The sequence below is a fragment of the Somniosus microcephalus genome, chromosome 9 (genome assembly GCF_052327205.1).
Source record: "Somniosus microcephalus isolate GS21.2 chromosome 9, FLI_Smic_1.0, whole genome shotgun sequence".
NCBI lineage: Eukaryota > Metazoa > Chordata > Chondrichthyes > Squaliformes > Somniosidae > Somniosus > Somniosus microcephalus.
In genome coordinates this window covers 185162754-185179288 of record NC_140995.1, presented here as the reverse complement: position 1 = coordinate 185179288, position 16535 = coordinate 185162754, and the positions used below count along the sequence as shown (strand labels likewise).

The 16535-nt window shown below is 47.1% G+C and overlaps 1 protein-coding gene across 2 annotated transcripts in view; it reads left to right on the top strand.

The window, feature by feature from the left end:
* The window catches only part of bckdhb (branched chain keto acid dehydrogenase E1 subunit beta), a 536758-nt gene that overhangs the window by 471119 nt on the left and 49104 nt on the right, over positions 1-16535 (top strand). The window contains exons 10-11 of one of the 2 annotated variants that reach the window (XM_085997676.1): positions 9947-10096; positions 12790-15227. The exons of the other annotated variant lie outside the window; for it this stretch is intronic. Coding sequence (XP_085853802.1) covers positions 9947-10087 — 141 coding nt within the window. The 3' untranslated portion in view covers positions 10088-10096; positions 12790-15227. Of the gene's footprint in view, positions 1-9946; positions 10097-12789; positions 15228-16535 lie in introns of those variants that run through there. 2 annotated transcript variants of the gene reach the window in all.

The window sequence follows — 16535 nt, the reverse complement described above, 5'->3', positions numbered from 1 at the left end:
CTCTTCTCCCCCCCAGTCTCTCTCTTCTCCCCCCCCAGTCTCTCTCTTCTCCCCCCCCGTCTCTCTCCTTCTCCCCCCCCGTCTCTCTCTTCTCCCCCCGTCTCTCTCTTCTCCCCCCCGTCTCTCTCTTCTCCCCCCGTCTCTCTCTTCTCCCCCCCGTCTCTCTCTTCTCCCCCCCGTCTCTCTCTTCTCCCCCCCGTCTCTCTCTTCTCCCCCCCGTCTCTCTCTCTCTCCCCCCCGTCTCTCTCTTCTCCCCCCCGTCTCTCTCTTCTCCCCCCGTCTCTCTCTTCTCCCCCCCGTCTCTCTCTTCTCCCCCCCGTCTCTCTCTTCTCCCCCCGTCTCTCTCTTCTCCCCCCGTCTCTCTCTTCTCCCCCCCAGTCTCTCTCTTCTCCCCCCCGTCTCTCTCTTCTCCCCCCCGTCTCTCTCTTCTCCCCCCCGTCTCTCTCTTCTCCCCCCGTCTCTCTCTTCTCCCCCCGTCTCTCTCTTCTCCCCCCCGTCTCTCTCTTCTCCCCCCCGTCTCTCTCTTCTCCCCCCCGTCTCTCTCTTCTCCCCCCCGTCTCTCTCTTCTCCCCCCCGTCTCTCTCTTCTCCCCCCCGTCTCTCTCTTCTCCCCCCCGTCTCTCTCTTCTCCCCCCGTCTCTCTCTTCTCCCCCCCGTCTCTCTCTTCTCCCCCCCGTCTCTCTCTTCTCCCCCCCGTCTCTCTCTTCTCCCCCCCGTCTCTCTCTTCTCCCCCCGTCTCTCTCTTCTCCCCCCCGTCTCTCTCTTCTCCCCCCCGTCTCTCTCTTCTCCCCCCCGTCTCTCTCTTCTCCCCCCCGTCTCTCTCTTCTCCCCCCCGTCTCTCTCTTCTCCCCCCCGTCTCTCTCTTCTCCCCCCCGTCTCTCTCTTCTCCCCCCGTCTCTCTCTTCTCCCCCCCGTCTCTCTCTTCTCCCCCCCGTCTCTCTCTTCTCCCCCCCGTCTCTCTCTTCTCCCCCCCGTCTCTCTCTTCTCCCCCCCGTCTCTCTCTTCTCCCCCCCGTCTCTCTCTTCTCCCCCCGTCTCTCTCTTCTCCCCCCGTCTCTCTCTTCTCCCCCCCGTCTCTCTCTTCTCCCCCCGTCTCTCTCTTCTCCCCCCCGTCTCTCTCTTCTCCCCCCCGTCTCTCTCTTCTCCCCCCGTCTCTCTCTTCTCCCCCCCGTCTCTCTCTTCTCCCCCCCGTCTCTCTCTTCTCCCCCCGTCTCTCTCTTCTCCCCCCGTCTCTCTCTTCTCCCCCCCGTCTCTCTCTTCTCCCCCCGTCTCTCTCTTCTCCCCCCCGTCTCTCTCTTCTCCCCCCCGTCTCTCTCTTCTCCCCCCCGTCTCTCTCTTCTCCCCCCGTCTCTCTCTTCTCCCCCCCGTCTCTCTCTTCTCCCCCCGTCTCTCTCTTCTCCCCCCCGTCTCTCTCTTCTCCCCCCCGTCTCTCTCTTCTCCCCCCCGTCTCTCTCTTCTCCCCCCCGTCTCTCTCTTCTCCCCCCCGTCTCTCTCTTCTCCCCCCCGTCTCGCTCTTCTCCCCCCCGTCTCTCTCTTCTCCCCCAGTCTCTCTCTTCTCCCCCCAGTCTCTCTCTTCTCCCCCCCGTCTCTCTCTTCTCCCCCCCGTCTCTCTCTTCTCCCCCCCGTCTCTCTCTTCTCCCCCCGTCTCTCTCTTCTCCCCCCGTCTCTCTCTTCTCCCCCCGTCTCTCTCTTCTCCCCCCGTCTCTCTCTTCTCCCCCCCGTCTCTCTCTTCTCCCCCCCGTCTCTCTCTTCTCCCCCCGTCTCTCTCTTCTCCCCCCCGTCTCTCTCTTCTCCCCCCGTCTCTCTCTTCTCCCCCCGTCTCTCTCTTCTCCCCCCGGTCTCTCTCTTCTCCCCCCCGGTCTCTCTCTTCTCCCCCCGGTCTCTCTCTTCTCCCCCCGTCTCTCTCTTCTCCCCCCGTCTCTCTCTTCTCCCCCGGTCTCTCTCTTCTCCCCCCGGTCTCTCTCTTCTCCCCCCGGTCTCTCTCTTCTCCCCCCCGTCTCTCTCTTCTCCCCCCGTCTCTCTCTTCTCCCCCCGTCTCTCTCTTCTCCTCCCCTGTTTCTCCCCCCGTCTCTCTCTTCTCCCCCCCGTCTCTCTCTTCTCCCCCCCGTCTCTCTCTTCTCCCCCCGTCTCTCTCTTCTCCCCCCGTCTCTCTCTTCTCCTCCCCTGTTTCTCCCCCCGTCTCTCTCTTCTCCCCCCCGTCTCTCTCTTCTCCCCCCCGTCTCTCTCTTCTCCCCCCCGTCTCTCTCTTCTCCCCCCGGTCTCTCTCTTCTCCCCCCGGTCTCTCTCTTCTCCCCCCGGTCTCTCTCTTCTCCCCCCGGTCTCTCTCTTCTCCCCCAGTCTCTCTCTTCTCCCCCCCGTCTCTCTCTTCTCCCCCCGTCTCTCTCTTCTCCCCCCCGTCTCTCTCTTCTCCTCCCCTGTTTCTCCCCCCGTCTCTCTCTTCTCCCCCCCGTCTCTCTCTTCTCCCCCCCGTCTCTCTCTTCTCCCCCCGTCTCTCTCTTCTCCCCCCGTCTCTCTCTTCTCCTCCCCTGTTTCTCCCCCCGTCTCTCTCTTCTCCCCCCGTCTCTCTCTTCTCCCCCCGTCTCTCTCTTCTCCCCCCGTCTCTCTCTTCTCCCCCCGTCTCTCTCTTCTCCCCCCCGTCTCTCTCTTCTCCCCCCGTCTCTCTCTTCTCCCCCCGTCTCTCTCTTCTCCCCCCCGTCTCTCTCTTCTCCCCCCCGTCTCTCTCTTCTCCCCCCCGTCTCTCTCTTCTCCCCCCGTCTCTCTCTTCTCCCCCCCGTCTCTCTCTTCTCCCCCCCGTCTCTCTCTTCTCCCCCCCGTCTCTCTCTTCTCCCCCCCGTCTCTCTCTTCTCCCCCCCGTCTCTCTCTTCTCCCCCCCGTCTCTCTCTTCTCCCCCCGTCTCTCTCTTCTCCCCCCCGTCTCTCTCTTCTCCCCCCGTCTCTCTCTTCTCCCCCCCGTCTCTCTCTTCTCCCCCCCGTCTCTCTCTTCTCCCCCCCGTCTCTCTCTTCTCCCCCCCGTCTCTCTCTTCTCCCCCCCGTCTCTCTCTTCTCCCCCCCGTCTCTCTCTTCTCCCCCCCGTCTCTCTCTTCTCCCCCCCGTCTCTCTCTTCTCCCCCCCGTCTCTCTCTTCTCCCCCCGTCTCGCTCTTCTCCCCCCGTCTCGCTCTTCTCCCCCCCGTCTCGCTCTTCTCCCCCCCGTCTCGCTCTTCTCCCCCCGTCTCGCTCTTCTCCCCCCCGTCTCGCTCTTCTCCCCCCAGTCTCTCTCTTCTCCCCCAGTCTCTCTCTTCTCCCCCAGTCTCTCTCTTCTCCCCCCGTCTCTCTCTTCTCCCCCCGTCTCTCTCTTCTCCCCCCCGTCTCTCTCTTCTCCCCCCGTCTCTCTCTTCTCCCCCCGTCTCTCTCTTCTCCCCCGTCTCTCTCTTCTCCCCCCGTCTCTCTCTTCTCCCCCCCGTCTCTCTCTTCTCCCCCCCGTCTCTCTCTTCTCCCCCCCGTCTCTCTCTTCTCCCCCCCGTCTCTCTCTTCTCCCCCGGTCTCTCTCTTCTCCCCCCGGTCTCTCTCTTCTCCCCCCGGTCTCTCTCTTCTCCCCCCGGTCTCTCTCTTCTCCCCCGGTCTCTCTCTTCTCCCCCCGGTCTCTCTCTTCTCCCCCCGGTCTCTCTCTTCTCCCCCGGTCTCTCTCTTCTCCCCCCGGTCTCTCTCTTCTCCCCCCCGTCTCTCTCTTCTCCCCCCGTCTCTCTCTTCTCCTCCCTGTTTCTCCCCCGTCTCTCTCTTCTCCCCCCGTCTCTCTCTTCTCCCCCCGTCTCTCTCTTCTCCCCCCGTCTCTCTCTTCTCCCCCCGTCTCTCTCTTCTCCTCCCTGTTTCTCCCCCGTCTCTCTCTTCTCCCCCCCGTCTCTCTCTTCTCCCCCCCGTCTCTCTCTTCTCCCCCCGTCTCTCTCTTCTCCCCCGGTCTCTCTCTTCTCCCCCGGTCTCTCTCTTCTCCCCCCGGTCTCTCTCTTCTCCCCCAGTCTCTCTCTTCTCCCCCCCGTCTCTCTCTTCTCCCCCCGTCTCTCTCTTCTCCCCCCGTCTCTCTCTTCTCCTCCCCTGTTTCTCCCCCCGTCTCTCTCTTCTCCCCCCCGTCTCTCTCTTCTCCCCCCGTCTCTCTCTTCTCCCCCCGTCTCTCTCTTCTCCCCCCGTCTCTCTCTTCTCCTCCCCTGTTTCTCCCCCCGTCTCTCTCTTCTCCCCCCCGTCTCTCTCTTCTCCCCCCCGTCTCTCTCTTCTCCCCCCCGTCTCTCTCTTCTCCCCCCGTCTCTCTCTTCTCCCCCCCGTCTCTCTCTTCTCCCCCCCGTCTCTCTCTTCTCCCCCCCGTCTCTCTCTTCTCCCCCCCGTCTCTCTCTTCTCCCCCCCCGTCTCTCTCTTCTCCCCCCCGTCTCTCTCTTCTCCCCCCCGTCTCTCTCTTCTCCCCCCGTCTCTCTCTTCTCCCCCCCGTCTCTCTCTTCTCCCCCCGTCTCTCTCTTCTCCCCCCCGTCTCTCTCTTCTCCCCCCCGTCTCTCTCTCCTCCCCCCCGTCTCTCTCTTCTCCCCCCGTCTCTCTCTTCTCCCCCCCGTCTCTCTCTTCTCCCCCCCGTCTCTCTCTTCTCCCCCCCGTCTCTCTCTTCTCCCCCCCGTCTCTCTCTTCTCCCCCCAGCCTCTCTCTTCTCCCCCCCCGTCTCTCTCTTCTCCCCCCAGTCTCTCTCTTCTCTCCCCAGTCTCTCTCTTCTCCCCCCAGTCTCTCTCTTCTCCCCCCAGTCTCTCTCTTCTCCTCCCAGTCTCTCTCTTCTCCCCCCCCATCTCTCTCTTCTCCCCCCAGTCTCTCTCTCTCTTCCAACAACAACATGCCCTCAAAAAACCCTCGGCACCGCCGGGCACTCCAGCTAGTAGTATATAAAATAACAAAACTTAGTCCTAGTGGTCCTCTTAGTGAGCTAAGCATTCAATTTTGCTAAGCAGTCCTTCTCCTGAATCTGATTGGCTCTGAGCTTAAGATGAGCACACTTTTTCTCACCAGGTCAGGCTTCCCAAATAAATTCAACTTAAAAGTTACATTTTAATATTAATTATACCAAGAACTGCCATGCAAAATGGTCAAACATTCTGAAGTGAAACACCATACATCTGTCGTGTCAAGAGGGAAGAGCTATAAGGAACGGCTTGATAAATACGGCTAATCAGTCTCAAAAGTAGATCTCTAAGTAGGAACATTATAGAGAGATAGTACCATACTTCCATTGTTGCTGGGTCAATATTCTGGAACTATCTATGTAAAACCATGGTGTGAGTACCAACATCAGAGGGACTGCAACAATTCAAGGAGAAGGCCCACCACCACCACCTTAAGGCAACTGGAAAATATCAGTAATGCAACCTTTCCAGTATCACCCACATCCCAAGAACATTTTTTTTTAATTCTATACGTCTGTTATGTCAAATCTCACTCACAGTGGGATAATGTTGATAAGCTCTGAGCCAAGCTTCTGGGGTGGAGCATTTTATGATAGTGGAACAACATACTGAAGAATCAGACAATTGAGGATAGCTCATGTACTCTCGTGGCTGATTACAGAGGCACTGTAGCAGCGGTCATGAATAGTCCACAGTCTAGACTGCTCTGATCGCTTGGCTGAAAGGAGGCATGAAGGTTCGCATCACTGCCCAGGGGAAAAGAAAAGAAACAATCTAAAAATACAGTTAATATATTGAAACCACAAGTATAACCACAAAAGGCTCATGAAATGTTTACGCAAGTTTTTGCTAGCTACAATTTGAATAGTTTCTTTAGGTACGCAACATGCTATACTGGAAAATAAAATAGAATCTGCCTCACATTATCAAAGATGAGTGTTCAACAGACTTGAAGTATAATTTGAGCAACTTATAATTTAGCACTTTATTATTCGGGTGCCCATAACCAATTTTAGGTTTGTTTGGATGGTGCATGCAATTTATCATAAATTATATTAAAAAAATGTAAAAACTACAATAGGAATCATTGTGAATTTGGTCATTAGCTAATGGTATGAGTTTTTATTTTTAAGAGCTGTTGTGTTGCATCTCCAAGAGACCATTCAAAAGTAATTTTCTGCAATTTTAAACCATATTCTGTGTGGCATACATTTGTAAAAAAATATCTGTCAAAGTATGAAAAAAACAAGTTGTGCTTTGTGTTTTCCCACAGTTCAAAAACGTTTGTAGAAAATTTCTCTCAGATGGCTGAAATCTGAGTACATGGCACGGGGACTCATTGTACGGCCCATGAGCCAACAACAGTCCTCATAAGTCTTGGTTGCCTCCCTGGCAGTCTTTCTTTTCCCGTTGTATTTCTGCTCTTCCCGACACATGCAATTTTAACTGTTTCATGTAAAAGGCAAACTTAATGCACATCTTTTGAGAAAAAAGAATAATCAGATGACAACTCAGTTAGTTTTAATTGGAAGTCTTGCATTTCGTTCTTTCGCGTTGTACCAGCGTGAGCTGCAGGGTGCAATTCTGGGCTTGATTCCTGAAACAAAAACTGTTTTCAATACTGCTTAAGACCTGTGCCAGTGACACCGGCTCCTGATGCGTGGAGGTCTGCGGCCTAAAGTTAAATTTGCTTGGATTCACTAAGCCCACATCCGGAAGGCCTGTTTCACATTGCAGCCAATTGCGTGAGATCCTGCTGGATCCTGAGATCCAGGAACTAGTGCCACTAGCGCTGTTCTTAGTGCACTATAAATGTAGCCAATGTATCACTTTACAAAACTGAGGTACAAAATAACATCTGTATACATTTTTAAAAATTGAACTAATATTTAGAATTCTGATAGGTGAAAATCAAATTGAACGCTGAACCTGAAATTACACTAAATGGGATTAATGACACAGTTTTCTATGAAAGAGAAAAGTGTTCGTCCTTGGTACCATTCTAGTAAACCTACCCTACACCCTCGCCAAGGCCTAGACACCCTTCTTAAAGTGTGGTGCCCAGAATTGGACACAGTGCTGTAGCTGAGGCCTAACCAGTGATTTATAAAGGTTTACCATAACTGCCTTGCATTTTTTAATATCACTAATTCTTCAACAGGTACTGTCACGATTTTGGCAGCATTTTGCATTTAACAGAACACGGATGGCATTTATAATTGTTCAAGAATATTATTAGTTAATTGTGCGTGTAGTACAGCCATGTAGTCCATCCATGTTTCAGATGTAATATGAAGGAAAGTGTTTGAAAAAGTATTCAAGCAATTAAGAAAAATGTTTTCTATGGAATCTTAATACCTCATTTATTTAATCGAGCTTGACAAGACCTTCAGACATGATTATGAAAGACACACAGAATAGTGAAAGAACAGTTTGATATTAGCTATCCGATAAACCCTTAAATTCATTACAAAAACATTTTTGAGAGTTAATATTTCATTAAACCTCAAAGTTACAAATCTGCACAAGTATTGTAAAGTCTGGGTTTTAAGATCTTCAGACATGGGGGTCCAGCTTATGTAAGAATATGACTGATGGTTATCCAGATGATTAGCATAAAGGTCTTAGTTGTAACTTTTTTACACGAGTACAACTACTACACCAAGAAACGGAGCAGGTTTCTTCCCCCCCCCCGCCCCCCGCCCCCCCCCCCCCAAAATAAAACCTGATATTTGTCAGCAAAATAAAATTCTGGATGATCTAAAAAAGTTGATTCACGATATCTATACCATGTTTCACACCGAATAGCTATTTGCACTTAGAGTGAATTATATGAAGTAGCCGTATTCATCCATTAACCATGCTGTATGTAATTCCTCCATGTTATTGGCTGTGGTGCCTTTCAGTCATGCTGATCAGCTGCATTTCAGATCAACAGTTTGCTGGGAGAAGAGTGAACTGCTTTAAAAATCAGTCTTATGCTGGGAGAGAAGAAATCTAATAACATTGAAAATTAATTTTGAAGGCTAGCTTTGTTCTAAGGGTAGTTTAAATAGTTGATTTACAGTTTGCGAAAGAAACAAAGTTTTTGCTGTAATTCTAAACTAGAATACATTGAACATAAATTTAAAGCTAGAAAAATGTCATAATTCTCAGAGGCCAAGTATGTACCTTTAATGTGTGATCAAATATTTTCATGGGTCAGTTTAACTAGTGTTAAAGGTAGACTGTGACACCGAAAGAGTACCCTGTCATACTGACAGGTTCTGTACTTGTAGCGCAATAAAGTATCACTTTTTTTTCTTGGGATGTGGACAATGCTGACAAGACCACTTTTATTGCACTGAGAAGATAGTGTATGGCCTTCTTTTAGACCATTGCAGCCCTAATGGTGATTCTGCTCCCACAATAGTGTTACGTAGGGAATTCCAGGATCTTGACTCCACAACAATGAAAGGACTGCGGCATATGTCCCAGTCAGAATGGTGTGTGACTTGGAGGGGAACTTGAAGGTGATGGTGTTCCCATGCACCCACTGCCATTTTCCTACTAGGTGGTGAACATCGCAGGTTTTGGAGGTGCTGCCAAAGAAGCCTTGGAGACTTGCTGCAGTACAACCTGTAGCTAGTACACACTGCAGCCACAGTGCACAGGTGGTGGATGGGGTGTTGATCAAGCGGATTGCTTTGTCCTGGATGGAATCGAGCTTCTTGAGTGTTGCATGTGCATCCATCCAGGCAAGTGGAGAGTAGTCCATCACTCTCCTGATTTTGACCCATGTAGGTGGTGACGAGGTTTTGCGGAGTCAGGCAGTGAGCCACTCACTGCAGAATATCTAGCTTCTGAGCAGCTCTAGTAACCATGGTATTTATGTGGTGGGTCCAGTTGAGTTTCTGGTCAATGGTGACCCCCAGGATGTTGATGGTGCGGGCTTTGGTGATGGTAATGCCATTGAATGTCAAAAGGAGGTGGATAGGCTCTCTTATTGGAGAAAGTCATTGCCTGGCACTTGTATTGCGCAAAAGTTACTTGCCACTTATCAGCTAAAGCCTGGATGTTGGCCAGGTCTTGCTGCATGTGGGAATGGACTGCTTTGGTATCTGAGGAATTGCAAATGGAACTGAATACTGTATGTATCCTACCAGTACTGTCTACATTATTGTATTAAAACAGTGATTGCCATTTCTCTGGTATGTTACTACTTAGTGCATTTTGACTAAATGTCTCATTCTGTATCCTTGCTGTTTAATCAGAACAGCAACTTTTTATCCCCTGTAGACTCCTGTCAGATGCAAATTATTGCTTGAGAATAGTACAGAATCATAGAATATTTCTTCCCCTTATTACATTACAGTATTTTCAAATATGGTTTTAGGTTAATTTTAGTGCCGGAATGCTGCTACATGTCTCTGAGGTTAAGCGTCCAATTGTTAAAGTTGGTGTGGTATTCTGAACATGTATAGAATGATGACAAACGGAACTTACATAGATTAGTTTGACTTCACTGAGAAAAGGTGTGCCCTTACCATTATACATTATTCCAGAAAGCTCCATTATAGTAAGCGTTTTGAATGTCCCTTTGGAGACGATTTCTTATATCAATGAACAAGGCTTTGAAATAGATCCTTTCTTATTATATGACCTATTAATCACAAAAAAAGGGAACAGTAATATCATTGTGCAGCATGCTGCATGTTTTCCCTGTAAACTCAATCTGCCTTTCATGAGTCAGGTTAATGTTATGCAAATAAGGGAACATGGAAGGACTTGCAGCATGGAGAAAAGAAATGTCAGTCAGTGAAAACTAAACGAGCTGATCTGATGTTACACATCCATTCTGGGCCAGAAGCACTCAAAGCACAATGCACGATATCAAAAACCAGTATTTGTTAACACAAACTTGCACTAGATAGAGCAAGGTCTAAATAGAGTACACTTTGTGCTTTGTGGGGTGTAACTCAAACACCCAGAAGGTTAATTTTTGTAAACAAAATCTGATTGTCACTGAAACCTGTAGCTCATATTACACGTTATTTGTAATTTACAGGAAGAGTGCTTTCTCAATCTGGAGGCGCCGATCAGCAGAGTCTGTGGATATGACACACCTTTCCCGCACATCTTTGAACCCTTTTACATACCAGACAAATGGAAGTGCTTTGATGCTGTGCGGAAAATGATAAATTATTGAGTGCGGCAGGTAAGAGACCTCAACATTTCAAAAGGATATGGGTTAACATCTGAAATATATATAGAATAACAAAATCTGCAAGCGAGTTACAAAGCCCTCGTATAATCAGTGATTCGGAGAAGGTGATCAGTTGTTACAGTGAAGTTTGAGTAATTTGACATTTATCAGCTACCAAGGTTCAAGTTACATCCTTTAACTCACTCCGTCATTTGTTTTATGTAATTGGTGCTGTTCATACTGTAACAGTCAAACCTACATCATTTGAAAAAGGGGGGAACTAAAAGGGTGGCTCCAATTTCAATCTGATTGTCTTCCTTACTGTCAAAGTACATGATGTTCAGAAAAGGGCATGTCCTTTCTGCTTTCATTACTACAGGATTTCAAGAAAATTCTTAGTAGCTTGCTGGAAATGATTTAAACTTGTGTACACATACAATATAAACTTTATGCATACAATTAGTAGACAAGATAATTTTTAACTAGTGAGTTAACCAAGTATTTCTGTATTAAGAGGCAATACGGTGCCTTTCATTTTCCCTTCATTACAACAGTGAAAACATTTCAAAAGTGCTTACTTCATTGGCTATGAAGCACTTTGTGACATCCCGAGAACTTAAAAGGTGCTATATAAATGCAAGTTTGCTCTTTCTTTAGATATATAATTATTCTTAAATGTTAAACACCAAAACAGAATCTAGAGTCTGTTGTAAAGAGTAACAAGAGCATTGTGGTATTCATATATTTTTACGATTACCAGGGTAATGATGAGTAACAAATAGATATTTTCTTGCTTTATCTCATATAATATGGCATGTGAGTTTCCACACAAGATTTGCATTTCTCCATAATTTAAATGGTTTGGTGCAGGGTGTCCAACATCCCTATCCACCATGCCCCAGACTCAGTGTTTGCTGTTGCTGCTGTAATGCACCTACACATACCCCGATGCTGCCCTAACCCACCCACTCAGGTGAATCCCAGTGCTTTGCATTCACCACCTGAATCCTTGCCTAAGTCCTCATCAGTACAAATAACTGTTAGATCTGTTCCACCACCTCCAAATCAACAATAAACTGCATTTATATAGTACCTTTAACATAGAAAAAACATCTTGAGGCACTTCACAGAGGGATATGAGCCAAAGGATGGTGTATTAGGGGGAAGGTGACCATAAGTTTGGTCAAAGAGGTGAGTTTTAGGGATGTGGAGGGCTTTTAGGGCGTTAATAAACTGTAAATCAGACAATACCTAAGGAGACAGTAACACTTGCAAACTACAGTAAATCTTACCCTCGCTGATCCCCAAAGCACTTCGCCTCCACAAATTAAAAAGCTCCCCAAAACCAATTTCCACCCTATGCACCATGTTTGCCAGCCAGCCAGGGTGGCACCAAAAGCCTAAAAATGCATTGGCAATGAGACTCTGGGCCCACGGATAACTGAGCAGGAATGGGGATAAGTATGGAAGCACTGACGGATGGCAGAATACAGGAAAGTCAACTCAAAATCATCCATCAAACATACCACACTCTATACACACACTGTACAAATTCCATCGCTCCACCAGTGTAATATTGGAGGGCAGTAGCCAAAGGGTATAAAGGATATGCCCCAGCTCCCAGCCCTGCCTGGCTCCCAGTCTCATGTTTGACGGGCCTACTTGTCAAATACTGAGAACACTCTGCCCCACCCGCCATACTGCTCAACTCTTGCTGTGCATGTCCATGATGTAGAAAAGTTCCACCGCTCATGCAGAAAACGTGAATAAGATCTGCAGGATATGTACTAATGTCAATGGGTAATATATAGTATTGTTACAACTGTTGAAGTGTTAGGAAATCTATGGCCAGTTCTTGGAGATCTACATGGCACAATTGTCAGGAATGATGGTCCAATATAGATGCACGCCCACCACTGCATCCAATTAAAAAGCTACCCAGTACGAGCAGAATGATGAATAAAGTTAAACCCCCCCACATTTGGTTAGGAGGGGTAATCCAGTCCAGCTACCCATCTGCTTCTCTTTCCCCCCTGCACAGGGCCTCAGCCAACAATCTGCTGCAACTCCTTCCACGCTCAATGCCACCAATGTAAAACAGTACGGTATCCATGTACAAAATACTGTAAACTGACTGCATCCATATGTAAGCACATAATAGTTTAAATAAATTGAAGAACGCATGGAACAATATGTAGACAAACAGCAGGAATGAGAAAAATTTACAATGGTTACAGTTAGCTGCACTTACTTCACCATATATGATACATATCAACCATCCAATACCAAACTATTACCTTTAATGTATATGTCAGACAGGAGCTATGGGTATAAATTTTATGAACATTGTGATTTGTTGATATCAAACACTGAGGAAAATTATAAAGTTTAAACACTTTTTCTCCTTCCCCAGCATGTTGAATTTGTGTTTGGTCACACCTCCTTTCCCAGTGTCTTGTCATTTTAAAAGTAGTTTATCCTATACAATTGTTTCCTTCCTTGGCACCTACCCACTTGTTATGTGGGATTGGGCGTAATACATTTTAAAATGTTGTGAAAATAGGCTTTTTCACCCTGTGGAAGTATTAGCTCTAAATGGGAAGAAGATAATCAGTGTACTCCTGGCACCCACTTAATTTAAGAATTTATATTGCGATGCAGCTAAAATGACCTGTAATTCATGTTGATGACTCCTTCCTTTTTAGAGTCTAAAGGGCGGAAAGGACTTTGCTGCACTTTCCAGAAATCTGTCAGTTTATCCAGACCCATTCTCGTTGCCCAAAATATTAGCTACCTGCTGTTGCAGAGAAGATCCAAAATCTATCGCAGCTGCAGCATTCCTGGAAGTCAGAAAAAATTTGACTACGTCTGTACTTTTCTATTTAATCTACAAGGGAAGAGGTTGAGCTTTAAACCCGGTTTGTCTCAAGACTACAAAATTCTCCTGTATTGCTGATCTAAAGATGGATTAACATGTCCCTCTACAATTATTTATCTGTATTTCAGACTGTGTGTGGTATTGTTATTGGGTCTGCAAAATTGATGACGGTTCTCCTTTCACGTTAAAGCTGCCCATCCAATGTAATACAGGAAACTTTCTTTTATCCGGCACGGACGGGACCAACGTAGTGCCGGTTCATCAAAAATTCCGGATAACCAAACGCTATAGTAAAAGATGGGGAGAGCTGACAGCTCCGTATAAAGCAACAAACCCTGTTGCTTAGCAACAACTGTAGAACAATGAACACAAGTTTCAAGTGTCTCTGTAGCTTAGCAACAGCTGCAGCCACACCCTTGCACAGCACAGATGGAAGAAGGCAAATACAAATGAAGTAAAACCTACTCCTGAATTTTGCCGGTTAACCGACATTTCCGGTTATTTAGGTGCCGGTAAATCGAAAGTTTCCTGTAGCAATGAAAACGACTTATTACACGTACAAAAAAAAAAATATGCATATGTACTTAAGTTGTTTCTGCAATAATTTACTGTGATTTTTTTCTCAGTCTCTTAGAATGAAAATGCAGCTGTGTATTTTAGTTCACTTGCTATCGAATCAATTTTGTGTAAAGACTGAACAATTTTATAAATGTCACATGAAATGACTACTTTATCTTGCATGTAAAGGGGTAATTATCAAAACATTATGTAAGGTGATGGATTGGCAAGTAGGCGATAAAGTTAAACTTCTTATACCTATTGTGCCTGTTGTATTAAAGATAGCATTGTAAATATAACTTGGACTCCAATGAAAATATGTACCTGATCCGAGCATAGACTTCCATAGAATTCTCAATAATTCCTGATCTCAGCATAACCTTAACTATAAAACCCAGGCTAGGTGATGTTAACCACCTTTTGTTACCCCAGATTCAAATTCAGCCCAAAACAATGGGTAGAACCGGAACTCTCTTGTCCTGGCTGTAGGTGCTCTATTTGAAATGAGTTTGGCTACTTTCAGTGCAGTTCTTAGTGGTCATGAGTCAGCTAGTATGGACAATATCACACAAGAGACACATTGCTGAGGCAGCTTACAAGTGATCCTACTCTGTATCAGGTCTGTCCTGTACTTGACCGAGGAGCAACGTTCCCACTAAGCTGCGCAGCTGTCTGAAGGTCCCGCACCAGCTTTACAATGGGAGATTTTGAATGGACCACACAGCCCGTTAAAGGGTCTGCGCACCCAAAAAAAAATTAGGGGAAACACTGCCTAGGAGTGCTTGATGCTAATAGTGGAAAAGGTTTTGGCTCTCCAGCACTCAAGTAGGTGAACACAAAAATTCACCCTAAAATGTAAATGCAAGATCCTGATTTAACTATACTGTGTTTTCAATTGTCTTTTTTTATGAATATACTTTAGTACACTAAATACATTGCCAGCCTTTGCCTAAACAGACTTTAAGACCCTAACCACTTTTGTGTAAGTCTTATTCATGTTTACATTCTGTGAACAATTTAATCTAAGCACACCATGGAGTCAACAAGCAGATTGATAGTTCATAGAAATCACAATCTATTGGAAACTAATTGTATACAGAGGAAAACTGAGTTTTTTGCTTTGTTGATTATCCCCCAAATTTCTTTGAATAATGGGAGACCAGCAAGGAGTTATTGCTGCCCACACATTTCTTTTCCCATCAGTCTTTCTGACGGCAACATCAGCTGTCCCTGCAATTGCTGAACAATTAGCCGAGGGGTTTGTAGAAGTTGGAGTTTCTCACTCAGATTCACTGACCATTTCATTTGATTCAACATTTGCTGCAGAAAATCTGAAACTAAAATCAGCTGACTGGTTCAGTACTAAGCGAGCACGTCATACTCAATCACAGACTCTGTATTGGGCATATTTTCATACATCAGAATCAATGTCTGCCATTGCAAGAAGAGGTGTGCCTGAGCTATTAGTCCATATTTGTTTAAGTATCAAGAGGATTCAAAATATCACTGTTAATTCTAACAAAGATGTCAGTTATCTGTTAATGGTGAACTCTGTATTTTGACCTTTTCCAGTTTGCCTGATTCTCTTGTTACTTACATGTAAATGTACTGTCTCCACAGCTGCTATAATATTTGCTTCCCAATATTAAAATGTCTGTAAATCAACAGAAGTGGACATCCAATAAAATCTTTATAAGCGTAAAAAAACTGAAAGTAAGCCACACAGCACAAGCAGGGGCAGCGGCTAGACAGATTTTGCACTAAAGACAGCGTATGAGCCTTGCATACTAATGTGTAGTCATGTTGAACCTTTACAAATCACTGGCTAGGCCTCAGCTGGAGTATTGTCTACGATTCTGGGTACCACACTTTAGGAAGTATGTCAAGGCTTTGGAGAGGGTAAAGAGGAGGTTTACCAGGATGATACCAGGGTTGAAGGACTTCAGGTATGTGGAGGGATCGGAAAAGCTGAGATTGTTCTCCTTAGAGCAGAGAAGGTTAAGGAGCGACCTAATAGAGGTATTCAAAAAATGTTAAAATCTGGGCCTGCACCAGGCAATAGGAGAGTGGCAGAGATGGAGGGTGGAGAGATGAACTTCAGCTGGGACTTCATTTCACAGAGACTCACCACAGTCTGGGGTTTGTGCACTCGGGTCCTGCTTGCTCTCCTGTGGGCTTTGCTGCTTTTGGAAATGTAAATGCCAAAACAAGCATGGAGAGATGTGGGCGATACAGTGGCAAGGAGATGCCGATGCTAGCAATGTGGGATCCAAGGCTATTGCTGGAAGTAAGTAAGCACTTGAGGCCAGCTGTTTTCTTTAAAATCTTCTTCTTCTTAGGCAGTCCCTCGGAACCGAGGATGACTTGCTTCCACATTAAAAATGAGTTCGCAGGTGACTGATGAGTCCAATGCAGGACCTACAGTCTCTGTCACAGGTGGGGCAGACGGTGGTTGAAGGGGCGGGTGGGTGGGGTGCTTGGGTTGACGTGCGCTCCTTGCGCTGCCTGCGCTTGGCTTCCGCTTGCTCCCGGCGAAGAGACTCAAGGTGTTCGGCGCCTTCCCGGATGCTTCTCCTCCACTTTATTTTCTTTAAAATAGTGTACTAGGCTTGATGCACTTTAAATGCCTGATGACAATATTGAAATAGTACTAATATCAATCCTTTGGCATCTTGGTGGCGATCTAAGTATTTCTTCTCTCGGGAACAGTTAATCTGCATACACCATTAGAGGAATGCTTGAAAAGGCAGAGCATATAATGGGCTAATCATGTAGTCCTGCGCAGAGCCACCAGGACCACTGTTCCTTTGGCGTTAGTTGTGCCTGCACCCACATGAGCTGAATTCCCACAATATATTTTCGTGGAGCTTCTTGTGAAAGCAAATGATGTGTTGAGAGCACCTCAAGGATCAGAATGTCGGGTGCCAGCAACCAGTGAAGATATGTGGTCTAACCAGAGCTCCATACAGTTTGATCACTATTTCTCTTGCTTGTATGGGCTGCACTACTCAACAT